The 18,437-nt window shown below is 44.8% G+C and overlaps 1 protein-coding gene and 1 long non-coding RNA gene across 22 annotated transcripts in view; one reads left to right on the top strand and one right to left on the bottom strand.

The window, feature by feature from the left end:
* Positions 1–18,437, bottom strand: part of MBNL1 (muscleblind like splicing regulator 1) — a 111,700-nt gene that overhangs the window by 71,141 nt on the left and 22,122 nt on the right. For 12 of the 21 annotated variants that reach the window (XM_064457813.1, XM_064457807.1, XM_064457810.1 and 9 more), the window contains one exon: positions 10,495–11,446. The exons of 5 other annotated variants lie outside the window; for them this stretch is intronic. In XM_064457813.1, the coding sequence (XP_064313883.1) occupies positions 10,495–10,668 (174 nt within the window). In that variant the 5' untranslated portion in view covers positions 10,669–11,446. Of the gene's footprint in view, positions 1–7,081; positions 7,216–10,494; positions 11,675–18,437 lie in introns of those variants that run through there. 4 more of the 21 variants (XM_064457808.1, XM_064457822.1, XM_064457824.1 and 1 more) reach the window with 4 other exon arrangements.
* LOC135314394 (uncharacterized) lies at positions 11,904–15,438 on the top strand. The gene is made up of 3 exons (XR_010373893.1): positions 11,904–12,351; positions 12,566–14,043; positions 14,585–15,438. It is a non-coding gene; the product is annotated as an uncharacterized LOC135314394 (long non-coding RNA).

The raw sequence follows: 18,437 nt of genomic DNA, 5'->3' as shown, positions 1-18,437 counted from the left end.
TTCAATAAACAGGAATAAATAACAACGTAATAAGTACAAAGAACTGACTCTCCTGTTTGCTTCAAGGAGTGACTAGTTTGAGTGTGAAATCTTTAATCATTCAGTTTGCCCAATTAGGGTTTTTCCTAACTTGCCTGTATTTCTGTTCAGTTGCAACCACTTCCGAAGTCCAAGTTGTCTCTTAGCTGAGTTCATTGCAGGGAAGATTTTACCAGGACACTGGACAAGCAAGGGTATGTTAATGCAAATGGTCTTTTGAATGTGCCCTACTACCAGAAAGCTGAATTACAGACACAATTTACCCAACAAATGCTGGCTCTAAACCTTGATTCCGCTGTAGAAAATGGGAAGTGACAGAAGAGCCACGCAGCCTGTCCAGCTTCAGCTCGCCCCATCTCCAGCTGTACAACACGCTCTGTACTCAGAGCTCCTGCACGCTGACAGATGAATTCTGCTCAAAGAGCAGGACCAAGTGTACAATTTTTTTTTGTCCAAGTATTTGCTTCACCATTGTCAGTTTACAGAGAGTCTCAAGGTCCCAGAAAACATTTCACAGAAGACTATTTTCTTCTGTCTGTTGTCTTCAAAAGATTTTATTTAAATGTGCATACTACATTAATGAACGAAGAAAAAACATGAACTGTTTTTGACACTGCTATGCTAGCTACTACAGAGAGCTAAAAATCTGCCAAGCTCCTGTGAAGTGAAAAACCTCTCCATGGGCCAGTCTAGGCTGGAAAGACTTCTCTCAAAACAAATGTGCAACCTTCTCCCTCACCCAGTATAGAAGACTAGCACCAAAATCACACAGGACTTTAGACTGAATCCCATCAGGATGAAGAAATTCACTTCTGCAATGGAGTATCAGTCTGTGCTCATAGAGTGTAATCACTGTTATAAATTCATCATGGAGCTCTGCTTGCTCAGTTGCACACTTTTACACATGGTTATCTCAACCTAGTTCACATTTATGATTTGCTTTTATTTGTGCTTTCAAGACTGAGGATGTTTTTAAAAGGACTATATCTAGAAAATGGAGATGGAAAGGGAAAACAGCACTGGAAAAGCTGGAAATTGAAGAAGGATTAATATTACTAGGGGCTAAAATGCCATAGGGCTTCTGATGCCCCTGAAGTCTAGCAGGTGGGTACTTCCCTTGGACAGCACTCAATCCATCACCAGGGAACAGGAAAGACTTCAGAGGAGCAGAAAACAATGACCTTTATTCCTGCAAGGTGGTGGTTACTCACTAAACCTGCAGCTACCATGGGTTGGCTTGGCTGCTCCTGGATTTTTTTTGCAGAGTGTCCACAAATGATTCTGCTCCCCAGGTACACTGCAGACCCCCTTGTACCTGAGCTGACTCTTGCCCATGATATGCCCCAGCCATAAACTGCCATCTTCCACTTCAGGTTCAACAGAGTTCTTGGTTGTACTGGCCCCACAGGCATCTACCCCAAAGGAGCTGGCTTCTGAGCCACCCACCTCCAACGTGCCCAAAATATGTCCCTACAGCCCCCTCTCTACATCAGCTGCTTCCTGGCTCCTTGGGCACATAAGGACATGCACCTTCCCATGCAGGTGGCATGGCAGGATAGACAGGGTGCACATACATGAGGGACCATTTCCATACTTTGCCATTCCTCTTTTTCCAATTTAAATCTCAATCTTACAAATACTTATGTTTATATTTAAGCCTGGAAAACATCCCATTCAACTTCAGTGAAATCATGCTGACAAAAAGTAAGCAGCTTTTTTCCTCAAAAAACTGCTCCTTTCTTCAAATAGTACTCTCTTCCTTTTTTACTAACTCTCTATACTATTTCGCCAAGTTAGGAATGGTCCAAAGGAATCTGGAGCCGAAGAGAATCTTTCCAGGAACTTCACGGGACTTGAAGTGCTCTCAAGATGCAAGCTTGATCCAAACCCACTACCCCAGCCGGCCTCTTCAAACCCTCGTGCTAAAGCACCACCACTCTTCAGCAGCCTTTGAGCAAACTTCTGAAGTGTCAGCATTTTCCCACCACAGCAGTACGAGTGTTCCCAGCATCCCATCTCTGAAAAGCAAAAGAACTTTTCAGGATGTCTAGGGTTGAGAGCTGGCAGTCAAAATCACTGGGGTGCTGAGTTTAGCACTTCTATCACACAGGAGGTTTGTGCAGTGACTGGGGCATAAAAAGAAAAACGCAATCTGAGGAAACAGATCCTGTTTACCACATCAATCTCTCTGCTACAACCAGAAATGCTTCTACTCACTGTGATGCAGAGACACCACCTCTCGAGGCAGTGCCTATGAAACACAGCTCCATTTCTCCATAATGGAGCAGATCTTGACTCCAGCATGGGCACAAAAACACCTGAGGGGCACAGTGCACCCAATGGCACTCATCAGTGCTGCTGTCATACTGCCCCTTGGAAAACCCTGCTGCCTGCCCATGGATGGACGACAGACCCGGCTGAGCAGGACGCATGCACAGGACCACTCTGCCACGACCCTGCCGGCCCCTCACCCCTGCAGGGGTGGTGAGGAGGCAGTTCCCAACAGGGACGTGCTCGAGCTCCCAGTGCTCAGACCAGCATTGCCCGGGTATGCATTCCAGCACAGCCCCAGTGGGGTCATGAGAAGCAGCAGTCCTCTGAGGTCCCCAACGTTGCTGCTGACGCAGCAGGAGCTCACGAAGCTGTTTGCTATTGCTGGTGTGAAGCACTCCAGCACCACTACATGCTGAAGATGAAGTAGCTGGATTTATCATTCCTCTTTAAAAAGTCCTCTTTATTAGATGTTAGTATTTTCCTCTATTTGATTAAAATCTTGGAGTTGCTTCCAACTACCTCAACTAGTATTTTGTATCAGTTAAATGATTAGATATTCCCTAACAAAGAGGGTATGCTGTGCTTCAATAAGTTCAAACATGAACCCCAAAAAGGTTTACTTATTTGCACAATCCCATGTTTCAGTATGTTAAAATTAAGTGTTTGCTTAAATCTTATTTCAATAGCAGTAGCCCTTCAAGAGGCACTACACAAATTAAGGAAAAGGACAGCATTCTAGATCAGAAAAAAAGCGCATCCCTTTCGTAATTTTGTACAGGAACTAATTTAAGTGCTACTGTGCAGCCCCAGATGAAGAAACAAAACGCCTGGATCCCCCTGCCATCGCGTGGGGCTCACACAGTCAGGCATGCAGGGACCAGCTGCCACTGTGCTGCTTGTGGGCAGACTCACCTGTACAAGTCCAGTCCCTTGCGATTAAGGCTGCCAGCAAGCTCGCCAATTAGCACAGCCGCAAGACAGAGACTCAGTGAGGTGGCTTCATATCCTTTAAAGACTAGAAAGATCACCCTCTAATTTCCCCCAAGCATTGTAACACAATCCCGGTGGGAGGAAACACACAGCGAGGTAACCAGCAGACAAAATCAAGCAGTTAGTGTCACTGAAATTGCACTGTTGTCTGGCATCCTGGACCTCAGAACGGGGAGACTGACCTGACACCGCAGGCAGTGCTCCCCCCTTGAAGATGCTCCAGCCGGCACCAGACACTGCATTCTCCACCTTTTGTTCCCTTTGAACGCAACACAGAGCAGGGGAAAGATGTAGGATACACAGGAATACTTTTAAATTGCTCTTCACCAAAGTCTTCTCTACCCCAAGCCTGTGCCTGGGCACGGCGCACTGCTGCCCACCCCGACCAGCAGCGGGACCATGCAGGGACGGTGCCGGGAACCAGTTCTCAGGGCAAGAACCACTGTTGCGAAACGGGGAGAGCAGGCACTCGGCTCTCTGCTGAGCCCGGCCCCACGCATCCGTCACCAACCCATGGGGGAAAACAATGCGGCACAGAAGAAAGCACAAGAAAACAGAGAAAGGATTAAAGAGGTGTCCATTACTAATAATTCCCAATACAATACTGGTTTTTCTCTTAACGGGGTTTTCCTAATCTGATCTAATTGGTAGGAGGGTGGCAGACTTGCCTTGGCTTTGAGAATTCTTCTCTAGAAGACTGGCCATTCTCAGCCATTAGACACAGTCCTGACACAGGAGCTATTCCTGACGTGCAGCACAGACTCTTAAGACGCACCCAGGGCAATATTTCCTAAATAGTATCCTGTCGGGCTAACAAGGCTATGCAGTCCCAATGAAGAAACATTAATGCTTCTCCAAAGTCAAAAACCAGATGTGATAATTTGGTCTTGAATGTCATTTGTTGCTTCCAACAAATTTGAGAGTGAACCTTGGCAACAAGGCATCTGTATTCAGAAAAACAGTGCAACAGAGACTTGGGGTCATCCTGGGAAGAGAGAGGCCTCACAGGCTGCTTCTGACCACTCTTTTGAAGATCTGGGGCAAATGACAATGTTCTTGACGAGGTTTTCTCATTTTATGCCTCTTTCAATTCTCCCCACAAATTAGTTCAGAATTCTACTGATTTTGACTGTACACAGCAGAGTTCCTGACCGTACCGAACAGAAACCTGCACTGGTTTCTATTATGTATAGCCTCTAAAAAAATGACAGTGCAAATGCTGCAGTGCGATGTTTTAATTTTTTTTTAATTTCTTCCCGCAGAGGTAGAGCTGAAGCTGTAACGTGAACACTGAACACAGTAGTGAGCCATAACTCTTGTGCCTGAATGTCTGATAAGATTTCAAACTGCCATTTATATTCGCACAGAGGAACACACATAGTTTTGATTGATTTGTTGGTGGGAGTTTTTTGGTTTTTTTTTTTCCTTTTTTTGTGTGTGTGTTTGTTTTTTTTTTTCTAATGGACTATTTGCCACTCAGCCTAACAATTGCACCATTTTCCCAATGTATTTGCCACTCTCCCTTTGCTTCCTCTTCTGGAGCTCAGCCTACTGGCAGACGCATAGGCTGAAAAGGAGAAAAATGGCAAATCAGATCTTAGGAATTTGAACACTGTTTATATTTTCATTTTTTTCCAAGGGTTACTGCTTTACGAGTTTCCTTGGAATCAGACATGTGTCCATCTGCCTCCCAGCCCCTGAGCCAGACTGAACCTCTGCGCCCTGAATGCTGTCGTTGCATCACTCGAGTGATGCTGTACACCCCGAAGTTAAAATTACTGAAGAGTCACCCACTAAAGTGTTCTGCAACTATGTTTCTGGATTTTTTCTTCTGCCTTAATTAAAGGGCTGACAGAATGATCTGCCATTCTCACATTATTAGTGAAATACGCTTACCATGATTTTCCTTTCTTTGTATTAAAATAAATAAATAAGGTCCTTATTATTACCCTTAGGTAAGTACAACATGAAGGGGAACGACAAGTCAAAAAAATCATTTTTGAAGCATTGTCGAAGTAGAAAGATTTGAACAATTAACAGTTACATGTCTGAGGGGGTAGAAATAAGATGCTCACTGAGTTAATCTATAATAATAATAATGCATTTTCATATTTTTAAAGCTCAGTAAAAAGTAGCACGTCACTTCTACAGAGTTCAGGAGTTTCATTTTTAAAAAACTAAGTACTTCTACAACAGAAGATAAAGTACTAATATACTATGTATTGGTGGATCTTAGGCACAAGGTGCCACAGCTTCCTCAGACATCATCAGTGAAAATACTTGAACTTCTACTCTCTAGCTTTTTCTTAGAATTAAAAAAAAAAAAAGGCAGAGAGATGTGAACATTCAAGACTTTCAGCTGTTGAAGGAAGAGTAGGAAAAAGCTTTTGCACTTCATCGGGTGATCCAACTCGAGCATGATATAGCTACCTTAGCAGGAGTGTAACATACAAGAGCAAAACTTTATTTGAAAGTTGCAGTGCCCGTAGTGAACATTAGCTCTAAACTGTGATTCAGCCCAGACCCTGCACTGTTTACCGAGTCCACTCAAATCACGTGAAGTTCAGATCAGTTAGGACCAGCATGTTTCGGATCACAACAGTTTGCACCCCGTAGAAAGCCCTACAGAAAGACTGCCGTGGAGAAGTGCAGACTAACAGCAGCACTGACCACAACCAGGCAGCACTACAGAAAAAGACAGTCTGAGTCCACATCACCGTTTCCCCACTTTCCTCCTCATTGTTTTTACAGTTTCAAAAATATATGGCTAGGAAAGCCACTGTGGCAGCACACACACAAGGATGTGGTGCACATAGACAAGCTGCAGGCAGGCTGACGGGTGTCCTCAGCGCTTCTGCAGCCTCCCACAAGATTTGCATTTGACATCCATCTCCACATTGTTAAGACATCTTTATCTCAGTTTTCAGGAAACATCAGATGACTCATCTATCGGAACATCTGATGAAGTTAATATAATTTCAAAAATTAATCCTACTTAGGCATATTTTTCCAAGCAAAAAATGAAGAAAAATATTTTAAAATTATGCTAAAAATCTAATTTCTGTTGCAAACTGGTTTCCTGATTTAGGAACTCAAGAGCTTATTTTTGCTGTAGATAGTTTAACAGGCTTTTAGGCATCCAAATTTAGGAAAAAAATCCTACAGCATTTAAACAACACAGAGCCAGAGCTGGAGCTGACTCAGCCACTCAAGCGCACAATTTGAATACACTACATAATCATTCTTGTTTTAAAATTATCCTTCTAATATCTAAAGGCTACATTATCCCACATGCATTTATATTGAGTAACGCACTACCCTAAGGACAGCCTTGCAGATTTCATTAGGACTAATTATGAAGCAGGGTATTCAACGGAGGGATGATAAAATCTTGCTCTGATTGACACGGCCCTGATCTCCTCCTTGGACTACCTTGTCGAGGTCACAGCACTGTATGTGTCTTCCTTTTTCTCCCCCACACTTCTAATTAACATGTAACAACTGCTGTTTGTTACCAATTCAGAATTAAGAAAAAAACCCTAAGGTGTCCACACAGGACATGTTTCCCAACAAATGACACGTGTCCAGAGATCAGCGCTGCAGTGCCACGCTTCCACAAGCAGCCCCTGCAAACGCCGACACAGTACCTGCGGGTGGCAACACAACATGGAGGAGAGATTTGTGGGAGTAGGTGCCCCTGTTTTTGCTCTAGACCTACATATACAGTTTTTGCTTTCACTTCACAGGGAGGGAGAATTTAAAAAAAAAAGTATTTTACCCAAGCTGAGAGTTCCACTTCTGAAATCTATTTTTACCTCCTATGAGCAGACTAGATGAGTCGTACTTGCTTGCGGCTGGCTGTGAGCTCCGTGCGCTCCGTCCCTGCACAACATCCGCAGAGGACACCTGGGACAGAGGCCAAAGTCTGCCGGGCAGAGCTGAAGGGTACTGCCATTTCACGGGGTCCCCTCAGAAAGTATTTGCTTTGCCTGTTTATGTTCTAAATATAGCAGAGCACACCAGCCATCTCCAGCTCATGAGCAAGTATTGCTATCAGGGGCTGCAGCTCGCTCTCTGCAGCACTAACACACCTGCCTGATGTCAGCTAATATAAAGCATTTTTTCCCAGACACACTAATTCTTGGGAGCGCTATGAGTGAAAGATGCATCCATAGTTTGAAAAGAAAAATTCAGTGACTACATGTGTCTTACATCCAAGAGATAATGCAAAAATAGCTCTTTAGTTAACACTAATATTACGTACGTTTATAAGAAATCAAGTATTTTAATATTAAGGCAAATTTTTAGGTATACTGTTATTTTAGCAAAGAGCAAGGATATCACATCCACACTGAATTACTGAAATATTAAAAATTACTTTTGAATGTCCTCATCAAAATTTTTTTTTTTCCTTTGGTGAAGTATTAACTGACCTTACAGGGCCTAGGCAAATCTGGTATAACATTTCCCTAAATTGTTTTTGCATAACACCTAAAGTTTGTGATAAAGCAGCAAACACAACAAAGTAACCAGCGTTAGCATAGCACACACAAAAATTGACAAAGATGTGAAACAAAACCAAAACTGAGTAACTGCTTTTCTACCACTGGACTGGACAGGGAATTCAGTGAAGAGAGACTGAATTTTGTGTTTACCAAAGGTATTTTCATACCTTATAGAAGCTATTTAACAAACAAACAAACAAAAAAAAAACACAAAAAACCCCAACAACAACAAAAAAAAGCTCAGGAGCGAGCAGCTCTCCTTGCTCTGGCAGCAGCAGCAACGCGACCCGGCCCTGCTCCCCAGGCTGAAGCAAGGGGAACCACCAGATCCCCCAGGAGCCTCTCCAGCACACAGCACACGGAGGAAGCACCTCAGCCTCAAGCAAACCTTTTAGCATGAACACAAGTAAACATATCTGGTAAGGAGTGTATTTTTAAATAGCAGACCAGCTTACAACTTGGCTACTGTATTGACTTTACATGGGCAACAGAAGACTCTTCAACAGGGTATTCTGAAGCAATGTAATAATGCTGTAATGTTACCTACAATTATCCACGGACCTTGCAGCTCTTTGCAAAGGTGATAATTATCTTCTTCATTAAAAAAGGAAACAGAAGAGCCCTGCTGACAGCAACAGAAGAGCGAGCTGCACTGCTGGGGACATGGAAGCCTGGCCAGTCCCTGGTCTGCCTCTCATCCAGACACAAGCCCATGCTGCCCCTGCGGGTTCCAGCGCCGCTGGCCTCCTCCAGCACCGAGATTTTAAGGCACTTCCAATGACCACGGATGTCAGAAATGTGAGTGGAGGATGCCAATGTATAGCAAACTCAGGTGATGCTGCCCATAGCGAAGGAGATTCACGTCCAATTAACTCTGGCATCTTGTTTCAATATTTTCAGCTGGACCCTCACTCTGAAAAGCGCAAGGCCAGCAGGGTAAGGCCTCTGTGACTGCACTGTGCCGACCGATCAAATTCCAGTTCAGTAGGAAATGAAACCAGTGGATATCGCAGGCACTATTTTACCAATAAACACATCTTCACTCTCATGCCCTCTCACAGAGAGGCAGGTTTAAGTCTCCAAGGCCAGGCCCACGCTCCCAGCAGGTGTGCTGCGGTGGGCGCAGCGCTGCAGCACGCCGTCCTCGTGGCAGCAGGCTGCACAGCCTCCGCTGCCGCCAACACACCGGCGGGGCGGCCGCGGTGACGGCCAACAGCGCGGCGTCCTCGCAGCGGCGGCTGGCCCGCGCCTCGCCGCACCACGCCACGCCACGCCACGCCACGGCGGGCAGCGGCGCCGGGCTGCCCCTTCGCCGAGGGCGACGCCTCGGGGCTGGGACTGCTCCCAACTACAACGCTGTTTTGATGCATAGGAACATTCTATATCCACGTTTTAAAATTGATTTTTCTTCCCCGCCCCCCGCATTATAATTACTGCAATTTTAAAATAGATTTGAACAACACAAACAAAAACATTTCAATATCCATAAGTTAAAACATGGCTGTGGGTGGTGGGGCTGAGTATTCCGGGCCCAAGAGCATTCTGAATGTTCACCCTCTACCCTTATCTGCAACAACACACATTTTTAAACTCAGGAGCATTGCAGGATTTATATAAAACCGCTACAAACCCACTTCCTGCCCAGCCCCTGCTGCGATCGGGGCCTGGCTGCACAGGCGACCTGCAGTAGCTGGTTACAGCTACAACTCCCTCCCCAGAGCACGTCTCTGCCATGAGCCAACTCCACGCACTCGGGCTCTGCTCCGCTTCCCAGGATTTGGTCCCAAGAAGAGAAAAGGATACTTTAGAAAAAACCGACAGGCATATTTCTGTTTCCCAACTTTTGTTTTTTATGACTCTACTGAATTAATTCTGTATTGTTTGTGGGATTAGTATTTTAAATGTTAAGATTATTTAATTCATAAAAAATGAAGGGATGGCGCTGGGATGCACACGTTTAACACTTATTACTGAAGCTATAGCTACAGTAAAAGAGCAGCCATACGCTTACAGCACCTAACTCAGATATGCCTCCTAAAAATCACAGTGAGGCTGTAGCCTCTCTGCTACAGCCCTGCTTGCACATCTAGAGGCACCTTGCTGTCTGCTAAGCACTGTCCTTCCCTTAAGCAAGTGCATTTGCGAAAAAGATGGGATAACCACAGCAGTCCCAAGCACAGAAATGCAAGCAGGGAGCTCACAGACACCCAAATAACCCAGGGAGGAAAACACACTTCTAAGATTCACCATCAGCTGTCCAGAGACACCAACAACCCGCTGGTAGTTATGAGATGGAAACAAATCCTCATATTGCTTACGTGGTTTGTGCTATTAAAAACAAAGAATCCTTACAGTGACTTTGCTGTTTCTACGTGAAGCGCCCTTTATTCCAGCTACAGGCAGAGAATAATTTGGAGGCAAAGAACCAGTCACTGTAGCCATACTGGAGGGTTTGAACCCTGCCAGGCCCATTTTCCCTTCATCCCCCTTATCCTCATCCTTATCCTTCCCCTTCCCCTGAGGAAAACAGCAAAACAAATCAACAAGCATCAATAAAATAAAAGCAGCAAAACACCCCACTGCTGGCAGCCAGCAATTGCTCCCTTTCGGGCTGCAGGGTTTCTCTGGCTACAACTGCTTCTTTCATTAACTGTATATCCTTGAAAATAATATAATATTTACTCACTTTCAATGAATCAAAGCAGGCGATTACGCGTCCGTTTTCAACTTGGCAGCTTTTCGATGGGTGTGCAAATTTACATTCCGTGTCTGGTCGTGAGCAAGTCCCTCTTTGGAACTCCCTACACACTTCCAGCGTTAGCCATTTTGTGTCCCGAATCGGCGTGACACTAACAGCCATCTTTAGATTTTACAGGTAGGTAAAATTTCCAATAAAACGGACAAACGAGTAGCCGAACTGATAAACTGGTAATGATGAAAGCGCCACCTCCAGAATACTTTTTTCCCCCCACTCCCTATTTTAAAAGTACGTGTAAAATTGGGTGGCCGCAATCTCAAGGGAAAGATGTGCCACCAGGAGTTCGCAGCGTGGCACCGTTAATCGACAGAGGTTTCGTACTTAGAGAAATGCTAGGATTACCAGCAAGGTGAACGTTAAAAAGTGTGGCCCGGGACTAGCCTCGTGCGCTCAGTAACCCATCCTGAGTGCCGGCCGGAGCCCACAATGCAAGCATGAAAATGTGGCAGACCCTCTGACGCGGGATTTCCAAGCTGCTTTCAGTTAAAGTTGTCTGAAAGGTAATCTCCACGCAGCTGAATTTGCAACGGGGTTTTGTGGTGCAATCGGTATCGATTAGTTTGGCATAGACAGATGCAGCAGTTTAGAGCAACGATCAAGATTGGATTTTTTTTTTTTCCTCTCCTCTCCTTGATTTTCAGGCGGAAGATATCTGACCTTCCCAGAAAACTTTTATTTTTACAGTAAAGCAGCCTACGGCAAGGCCCGATAGCGCCTTTCTCTCGGTTTTGGGTGGCAGTGGGGGTGTCTGGCTAGAGGTGGCGGGCAGATGCGCTGTCGTCGCAGTCTAGCTGGCAGCAAGCAAGGCAAAAAGCAGCGGCTGCTCTAGAAGCGGTCCCAAGCAGCAGAGACGTCAGGAAAGGCACTTCTTAGTACCAACCTGTAGAGAGAAGAGACACGTTACAATTCACCGGGCGGCATTTCGGGGGTGTCCCGCGGAGCCGCCGCCGCCGCCCCGCGCAGGGCACTCACGCCAGCCGCCGCCGGGCTGCGAGGAGAGGGGCCGCTTCCCCGTGCGGAGCCAGGCATGATCGGGAGCGAGCCAATCGCAGATAGCGTTGCAGCGATATTCCGGGCAGGAAGCCAATGGCGGGGGCCGTCTTATGAAAGGTCGCGCCTGTCAGACGCTGGCTGCGCTGTCCCGACCGCCGAGCGCGCCCGCCCGACGGGGCTCGCCCGGCCGCCGGAGGACGAGCGTGTGGGCCCGGGCTCTACCCGACATGCAGCGAGGGGGACGGACCATGGCGGCGGCGCCGGAGCGCCCACGCGCGGCGCGGGGAATGGTACCGTCCGCTGACCCGCCCGCCTGCGCGCCGCCGCCGCCCCGCCCTGCCGAGCCCCCCCCCCCACCCCTCCCCGCACGGACGGGCTCCCGGCGGGCCCGGCTTTCCGCGTCCCCGCGGGGAGCCCGTTACAGGGGCAGCGTTCCCGTGCGGTTGTTACCGGCCGGGGTCAGGCAGCGGCGCGACACGGCCGGCACCACCCCTCCCCGCTCCCCCCCGGCGCCGGGACTCGCTCCTCCTGAGGATGGTCCCCAAACGCCGCTCATTCACGGGAGCGGCCGGCCCTGCTGCCACAGCGGACCGCCTGAGACGCCAGCCGTGCGCCCCTCTGTAGCCCCAGTCACCAATGCAGAGTCCTTCTGGGGTCACCGCGAACTAGCCTGGATCCGTATTCATCCAAGACCTCAGGAAATAACGTGCCTGCACACGTGCGACTGCCCCTTCCAGAAGAGAATGATTACTCAGCCCGCTCTGTTTGTTTCCTCCCATTAACATACTGCAGGTAAACTACAAGCTTCGTGATAAGTATCATTCACTAAAAAAAAAAAAACACGCAGGCATTTAACATCTAGAAATGAGAGGGTAAACCTTTCCCCTCAGGTGCCAAGGTGGAATGGGTGTTTTTTCAAGACAAGATTCAGATGCCCAGCTTTGCTACAGAAGTCTGGTGCCACGTGTAAATATAACTCTAAAATAAGTTATCACTCTTGTCCCAGCCTGGAGATCTCAAAAGAGCAGCGCGGAGCGGAGGGCCCCCCGCAGCAGTGCCCACAGCATGATGCAGGATGCCGGTGCCTCGGGCAACACCGGCAACGGGACTTCTTCCCCCAGCAGCATCCTGCCCGCCCGCGTTTAGGGGGAAGGTTGTTTGCATCCCTGTCTTTCTGAAGACACTGCTCCATAATCTGCATACTTCCCACCCCCCAAAGCAGCATCACTGACACTGCCATCAGAAACACCTCTTGGGAAGTGATGCTGGTCAGCGTGGATGCAAACCAACAGATGAGGAGAACCTACAAGGAGACTTTTTCCAGGGACTAAGCAATTAGAACAACAAACTACATGAGAAGTAAAGCACAGCTAACTCAGCTAATGAGATTACAACAGGCACCATGGTTTCCTTGCCAGGACACTTCTAATCATGTCCACATTTTTAATCCCTGCTAGCAGGAGACAAACAACTGTGCATAATTACTTGCAAGCATAAGTTAACAGCTAGGTGTCTTCTTGGTAAACACAGAAATTAATTTGCTCCAGCTGCCTAAAGTTCAGAAGTTATCCCGTGCCAGCCTTTGGGGATACATTTGAGACTCAGGTCTTGAAAACTCATCCCATAACAAGTGCTCAGGCAAACAAGTTTGGTTCTCCTACCTGTGCCATACCACCCAGCCATGATGGGTTAGCACCAAGAGATTTGAAAACAGAACAATATCCCAGGACCTCACAATGCCGCCTGCCCACAGCTGCATGCCAGCGGGCCCAACCTGGGCGCCTGGGTGGGGCGGACGCCAGGTGTCCCCAGCCACCTCACGTGCAACTGCCCTTCACATCAGAGAGCTTTAAGAAGCCTACAACACACCACCTGGCCTCCAGCCAAGGTGTGCTGCAACTCTGTCCTCCACAGATACAGATAATAGATGTATACACTTCCTCCCACCAACACTCTTGCATGGCACAAAGTGACAGCTTCCAAGTGTGAGGGCAATGCTGATGCAGCCGGTAAGAGCTCTCTACAACAAAGCTGTGAAACAGCTCTACGGTATACAATCCACACCAAGCAATGATTTTTCCGAACACCAAGAGTTAGAGCAGCGATTGATATATTGTACATGCTAAAGCCAAAGCAAGTTAAAGGCCACATTTTCAAAACAAGATATTTAATTGCACTGTATTACAAGAGTAGTCACCCCTTACAAGGACAGAAAGATAACATGAAGGCAACATACAAAATTAAAACAGATGAAAATTATCTTTTGAGTTCAGCTGTAGTGAAAGGAGTAATCTTCCTGGTAAAACTTACAAAACTATGTTTTATTCCTAGCTTTGTAATAAGTTTTCTATTTGGAGTCAGACTAGCCACTTGCAGCAAAATCCTGCTCCTGTTGAGATCAGTGACATACCTGCAACTGCATTCAACAAGGCTGCCAGCTACAAAAAGAAAAGCATTACTCCGAGGAGCTGTGATGCCTCAGAGGTAAATCTGAGTGTGAAGAAATGCTAGATGTATATTTTGTCTGCACAGTTACTTGAAGAAAAATTGTTTTGTCAGAATTTGTTATCTACCTGAAAACATAGCCAGAAATGTCAGTTTTAAAAATAGCCTTCTAGCAAAAATAAAGGCTGACTTCAGACCAGAGGTATATCTTCAATATCTCCACTAAAGATGTTAGCACAGAATTATGATTTTTTTATCTGCATAAATTTTTTCCCCTCACTTTGAAATTCTCTTGTGACATTCCAAGTCAATAAGGAGTCCCCAATAAGCCTCAAATACCACTGTCTGAAAAAAAACCCAGCAGATGTATGTGATGTGTCTCTCTGGGCTGTCTGTGATAAGCTCAGAAAGACTGCAACAAATCCAGAGGGAGGAACCATAGTGAGAAGACAGGAAAGGGGTTGAGTTGATTTTTATTTATTTTTATTTATTTAATTAATTAAAATTTATTTGGGGGCTGGCAGTTACCTGACTCCGCCTAGTAGGCCATTCAGTACTAAAGGCTGTTCTTAATCCACAGGTGGTTTTTGAAGTTCACCTTTTGAAATCTGAAAGTACTTGCTACTTGCCTTGGGACTGTTGCAACATCGGTTTGGACAAAGCATAACCTTGCCTTCACTGATTATTGGGAATACAAGGAAAATGAAGCTAAAAATACTGAAAGCAAATTAAAAAGTCATTCTCAGAAAAGACAAAATAGAGAAGTAACACTGAGAAGTCATTTCTTAAGAGGGTAACAGAGATGACTTAGTTGTCTGCTGAGCTGGGTCAATGAAAATGATTAAGAAACAACTTCACAACAATGGAAGTTATCTGAAAATGCCCAAGAAAGTGAAACTAACACAGAAAGGACCATGCAATTATGGTTTCTAAGTTCTGATTAAATATGTTCAATTTCTAGTACTTCCTGTTACTGCTATAAAGAAATGTTGTACAGCCAGGTTAATGATACATTTTTCCTCCTCTTCTCGTTAGTCTTTGACACACAAGGTATCTGAACAGGAGCGTCTCTCTGCACTGGGAACTGTTCTGAGGAGCCATTGTTTCAGTCTTCCTGTAACTAGGTTTGCTGGATGTTCCTGTTTTCTCTATCTCAATTCACACGCGTCTCTTAGAAAGAAAGATGTATAAAGCTGGACAGGCAAAAAGCACAACACTAAAGAACAACATGGCAGTGAAGAATGCTATTTTTATGCTCAGAGAAAGTGGAAGCTGAAAACGTCAGTCTCAACGACATGAGAACTGTCAGCAAGAACAGATAATTACACAACGTGAATTCATTCTCATGACAATGACTCTAATGAGATAGGAAATGGAATAAAATCAATATTCTATTTACTTTGACAGTACAGTCTCGAAGCTTGAAATTGCCAAATGGCTGTCTTTTAAATAAAGAAATAAAAAAATTACTGACTGCCTTACAGTATTTTCAAAACACCTCTGCCAAATTTGAAGTTTACCAATAACATATCTCAACATAAAATTTGGAAAAGATACAGCAATTACTTCGTGGCACAATTGAGAGATATAATTATAGCGCTGTCACAAAATTAAGCAGAAACAATGAGCTAATTAACATCTTGGCCACATAACAGTGAAGGACTGGTTCAAGAAAAATATTCTCTAGTAAACTACTGCTGAACAAACCAAGTAGCTCTGTAGGAACTGTACCCACCACACTGATACAACAGCACGTAAAAGCAGACAAACCCCTCTCTCAATTTTGTACTTTCGCATATATCAGGGAAAAAGCAGAGCACAAAGGCAGCAGCACAGAACAGCCAGCTCTGAAGCAGGAATGCCCTGATACTGTACTATTTGAGATGTATTTCATAGCCCCTACAGCCCAGCAGCTTGTGACATAAACAGAGCTTGATAAAACTACAAGCACATATTAGCATTGAACTACTAAGCAAGTCCCACACCAGATTTGTAAAAAACCTGCCAACACTACTTCTATGACCCAGATATTCTGCATAATATACACAGTTTTAGTAGTAGTACTAGTAGTAGTGCTTTAAAGGTTATTTCTGTACTGTTTTAGCTCTGACAGAGCTGCTTGGGAAGGCAGTGCAACCTCCCACTGACTTCAGTGGGCTTCTTAGGCAGATCCTCATCAGACATGTTTTTATCTTGAGTATACTTCACAGTTTCTGAAACCGTTTTAGCAGAAACACCTAACTGTGACATTACATCTGAATTTAACACATTCAAGCGTACTCAGTTCATGAAAACTGGATCAATAATGAAAGAAGAGGCAACGTCATAAAGGAATTGCCCCCTACTGCGCATGTGTTACCACAACGTGCAGAAATAAGGTATTTCCTTAAAATCAGTTCTCCAAGATTTACCTCCCTAATCAAACTGTGAACCAATTTCTAACAGTGTAATGGCACTGACGTACAAATCCCATAGCCGAATCCTTTCTTTCTTTAGATATATTAGAGTAATGCTATTTTCAAGTCGGAAGGTTATACCGCAAATTCCATAAACCCTCTCCTTTAAAGAGTAAATGGTTATGAATTAACCACTATTATTGTGATTAAAAAAACCAAACCTATGAAGTCAAGAAATATGTCTGCTAAAATCTTTCTTTTTTTACAACCTATGGTATGTATCAATCTGCTTTACAAAATTTGGGACTTCAAAGACATGCAGAATTCACATTATCTGACAGCATTAGATGGATGTGTATTTATAAACTAAAACAGGGAAAGGTCAGTGCCTGCCTCTAGACGAGGAAATGTGTATACTGGCTATTATTCTGCTCTTTCAACTGGTAAGCCAGAGACACACAATGACAGGAGGGACTACTCTGCATTTAAGCTGTTTTGCCGTCGATTTATGTATTACAAAGCATTCACATATCCATCCACTCCACTGAAGTTGCAAATATTGGTTTTGGTAGAAAAAACATATCCATACTATAATCCCTTTACGATAACATTTACATAGTATCTTTTAGAAATATAGGAAGTTCTGTATTATCCTGGCATAGGGGAATTTCAACCATAAAATGTGATATTTCCCATGCAAGTCTGGAAGAAGTTGTTCATCTTTAAAAATAACAGTGATGTAGCAATTCAACTTAAAACTCTGAGAAGTAGGGGTTTTTTAAAAAGAAAACAAACTGAACTGAAATAACCAAAAGGTTTTTTATTAATATCAGTCTTGTGCTTGTTCTAATTAATATTAAATACTGAGTTTCTATACAGAGACACCTAAGAGGCCATAACTATACATAAACAACTAAGTATTTACTAAAAAGTAAAAAGCTATTTATAAATCAGACTCTTGACCACTGAAGGCATTCTGTTTGGTTAACTACAAATGCACGTAAGCCAAGTGATGCAGGAGAGGAGCGGGATGACCCGCATCAGTGGTGTCACATCAAGATGAGCCTCCCACAAACCCAGTGTCTCCTCGGGGGCAGCCTGGGGTGTATGAGTATGGCTGGCCCGGCAGGTTGGTCACTCTGAATCATCTGTCCCACACTGTCCCCTGCCACTAGAAAGGCACATCTCACATGTAAAATGTTTCCCACTCTCTCCTGCATCGGGCATATGTGCAACTTGGTATTGTTGCTTCTCCTGCTTGTTTCAGTGAGAGCAGGCTGGGGTGCCTGTTGATTACGCAGCCAAGTATTAATAAAGAACGTCCCACATGCAGCAGTTTGGGTGTTTTCCTCAAGAACACAGGCACACACCAAACCTCAGGACAAGTCCCACAACTGAGACTCAAAACTGGAAGGTACTTGTAACAGTGGCAAAAAGGATAGCTACACATCACTGAAAAACACTCCCATATTGACAGGTGATTTCTAACTATACGTGTGTATATATATAAAATGTTTTTATATATATATTAAAAACATGATTATTAGCATCATCCATGATAACAGAAAAAAAAGAAATGCCCATGACTCAGCAAGAGAAGCAACAGCTTCCCTCTAACATTGAATTCAGCTGATGCCGATGGTTTCGGGGAGGAAAAGTGACCTGGAGGAGCTCTCATTCACATGAGATACAGCAGACGCCCAGCCTAGCTTCTTGCAGGTCAGATGTCTTCACGTCTACTTTATAGCAAGGGAAAAATATACTGGCATTTTATTACTACTAAGGTTCTAAATTAAATGTACACGTTTCCTCTAGAAAGGTTCCCAATTTTAAAATCAGATGTATTGTTTTTCACTTCCCTTCCTAAAGCAGCTGCCACACAGCCTTGGTTGCAAAGCGGTCTTTTTTCTTCCCTAGAAATGGCTGGATCCCAGCAGTGGGTAAATTGAGTCCTGAGAGACCACTCTGGTGAGTACCTGATGGATTACGGCATACACATGGTCAGTACTAAGATTCTTATTAATTTATTACTAATAG

The sequence above is a fragment of the Phalacrocorax carbo genome, chromosome 7 (assembly GCF_963921805.1).
Source record: "Phalacrocorax carbo chromosome 7, bPhaCar2.1, whole genome shotgun sequence".
Taxonomy (NCBI): domain Eukaryota; kingdom Metazoa; phylum Chordata; class Aves; order Suliformes; family Phalacrocoracidae; genus Phalacrocorax; species Phalacrocorax carbo.
The sequence above is the reverse complement of the archived record's forward strand: the minus strand, read 5'-3'. Positions and strand labels throughout refer to the sequence as shown.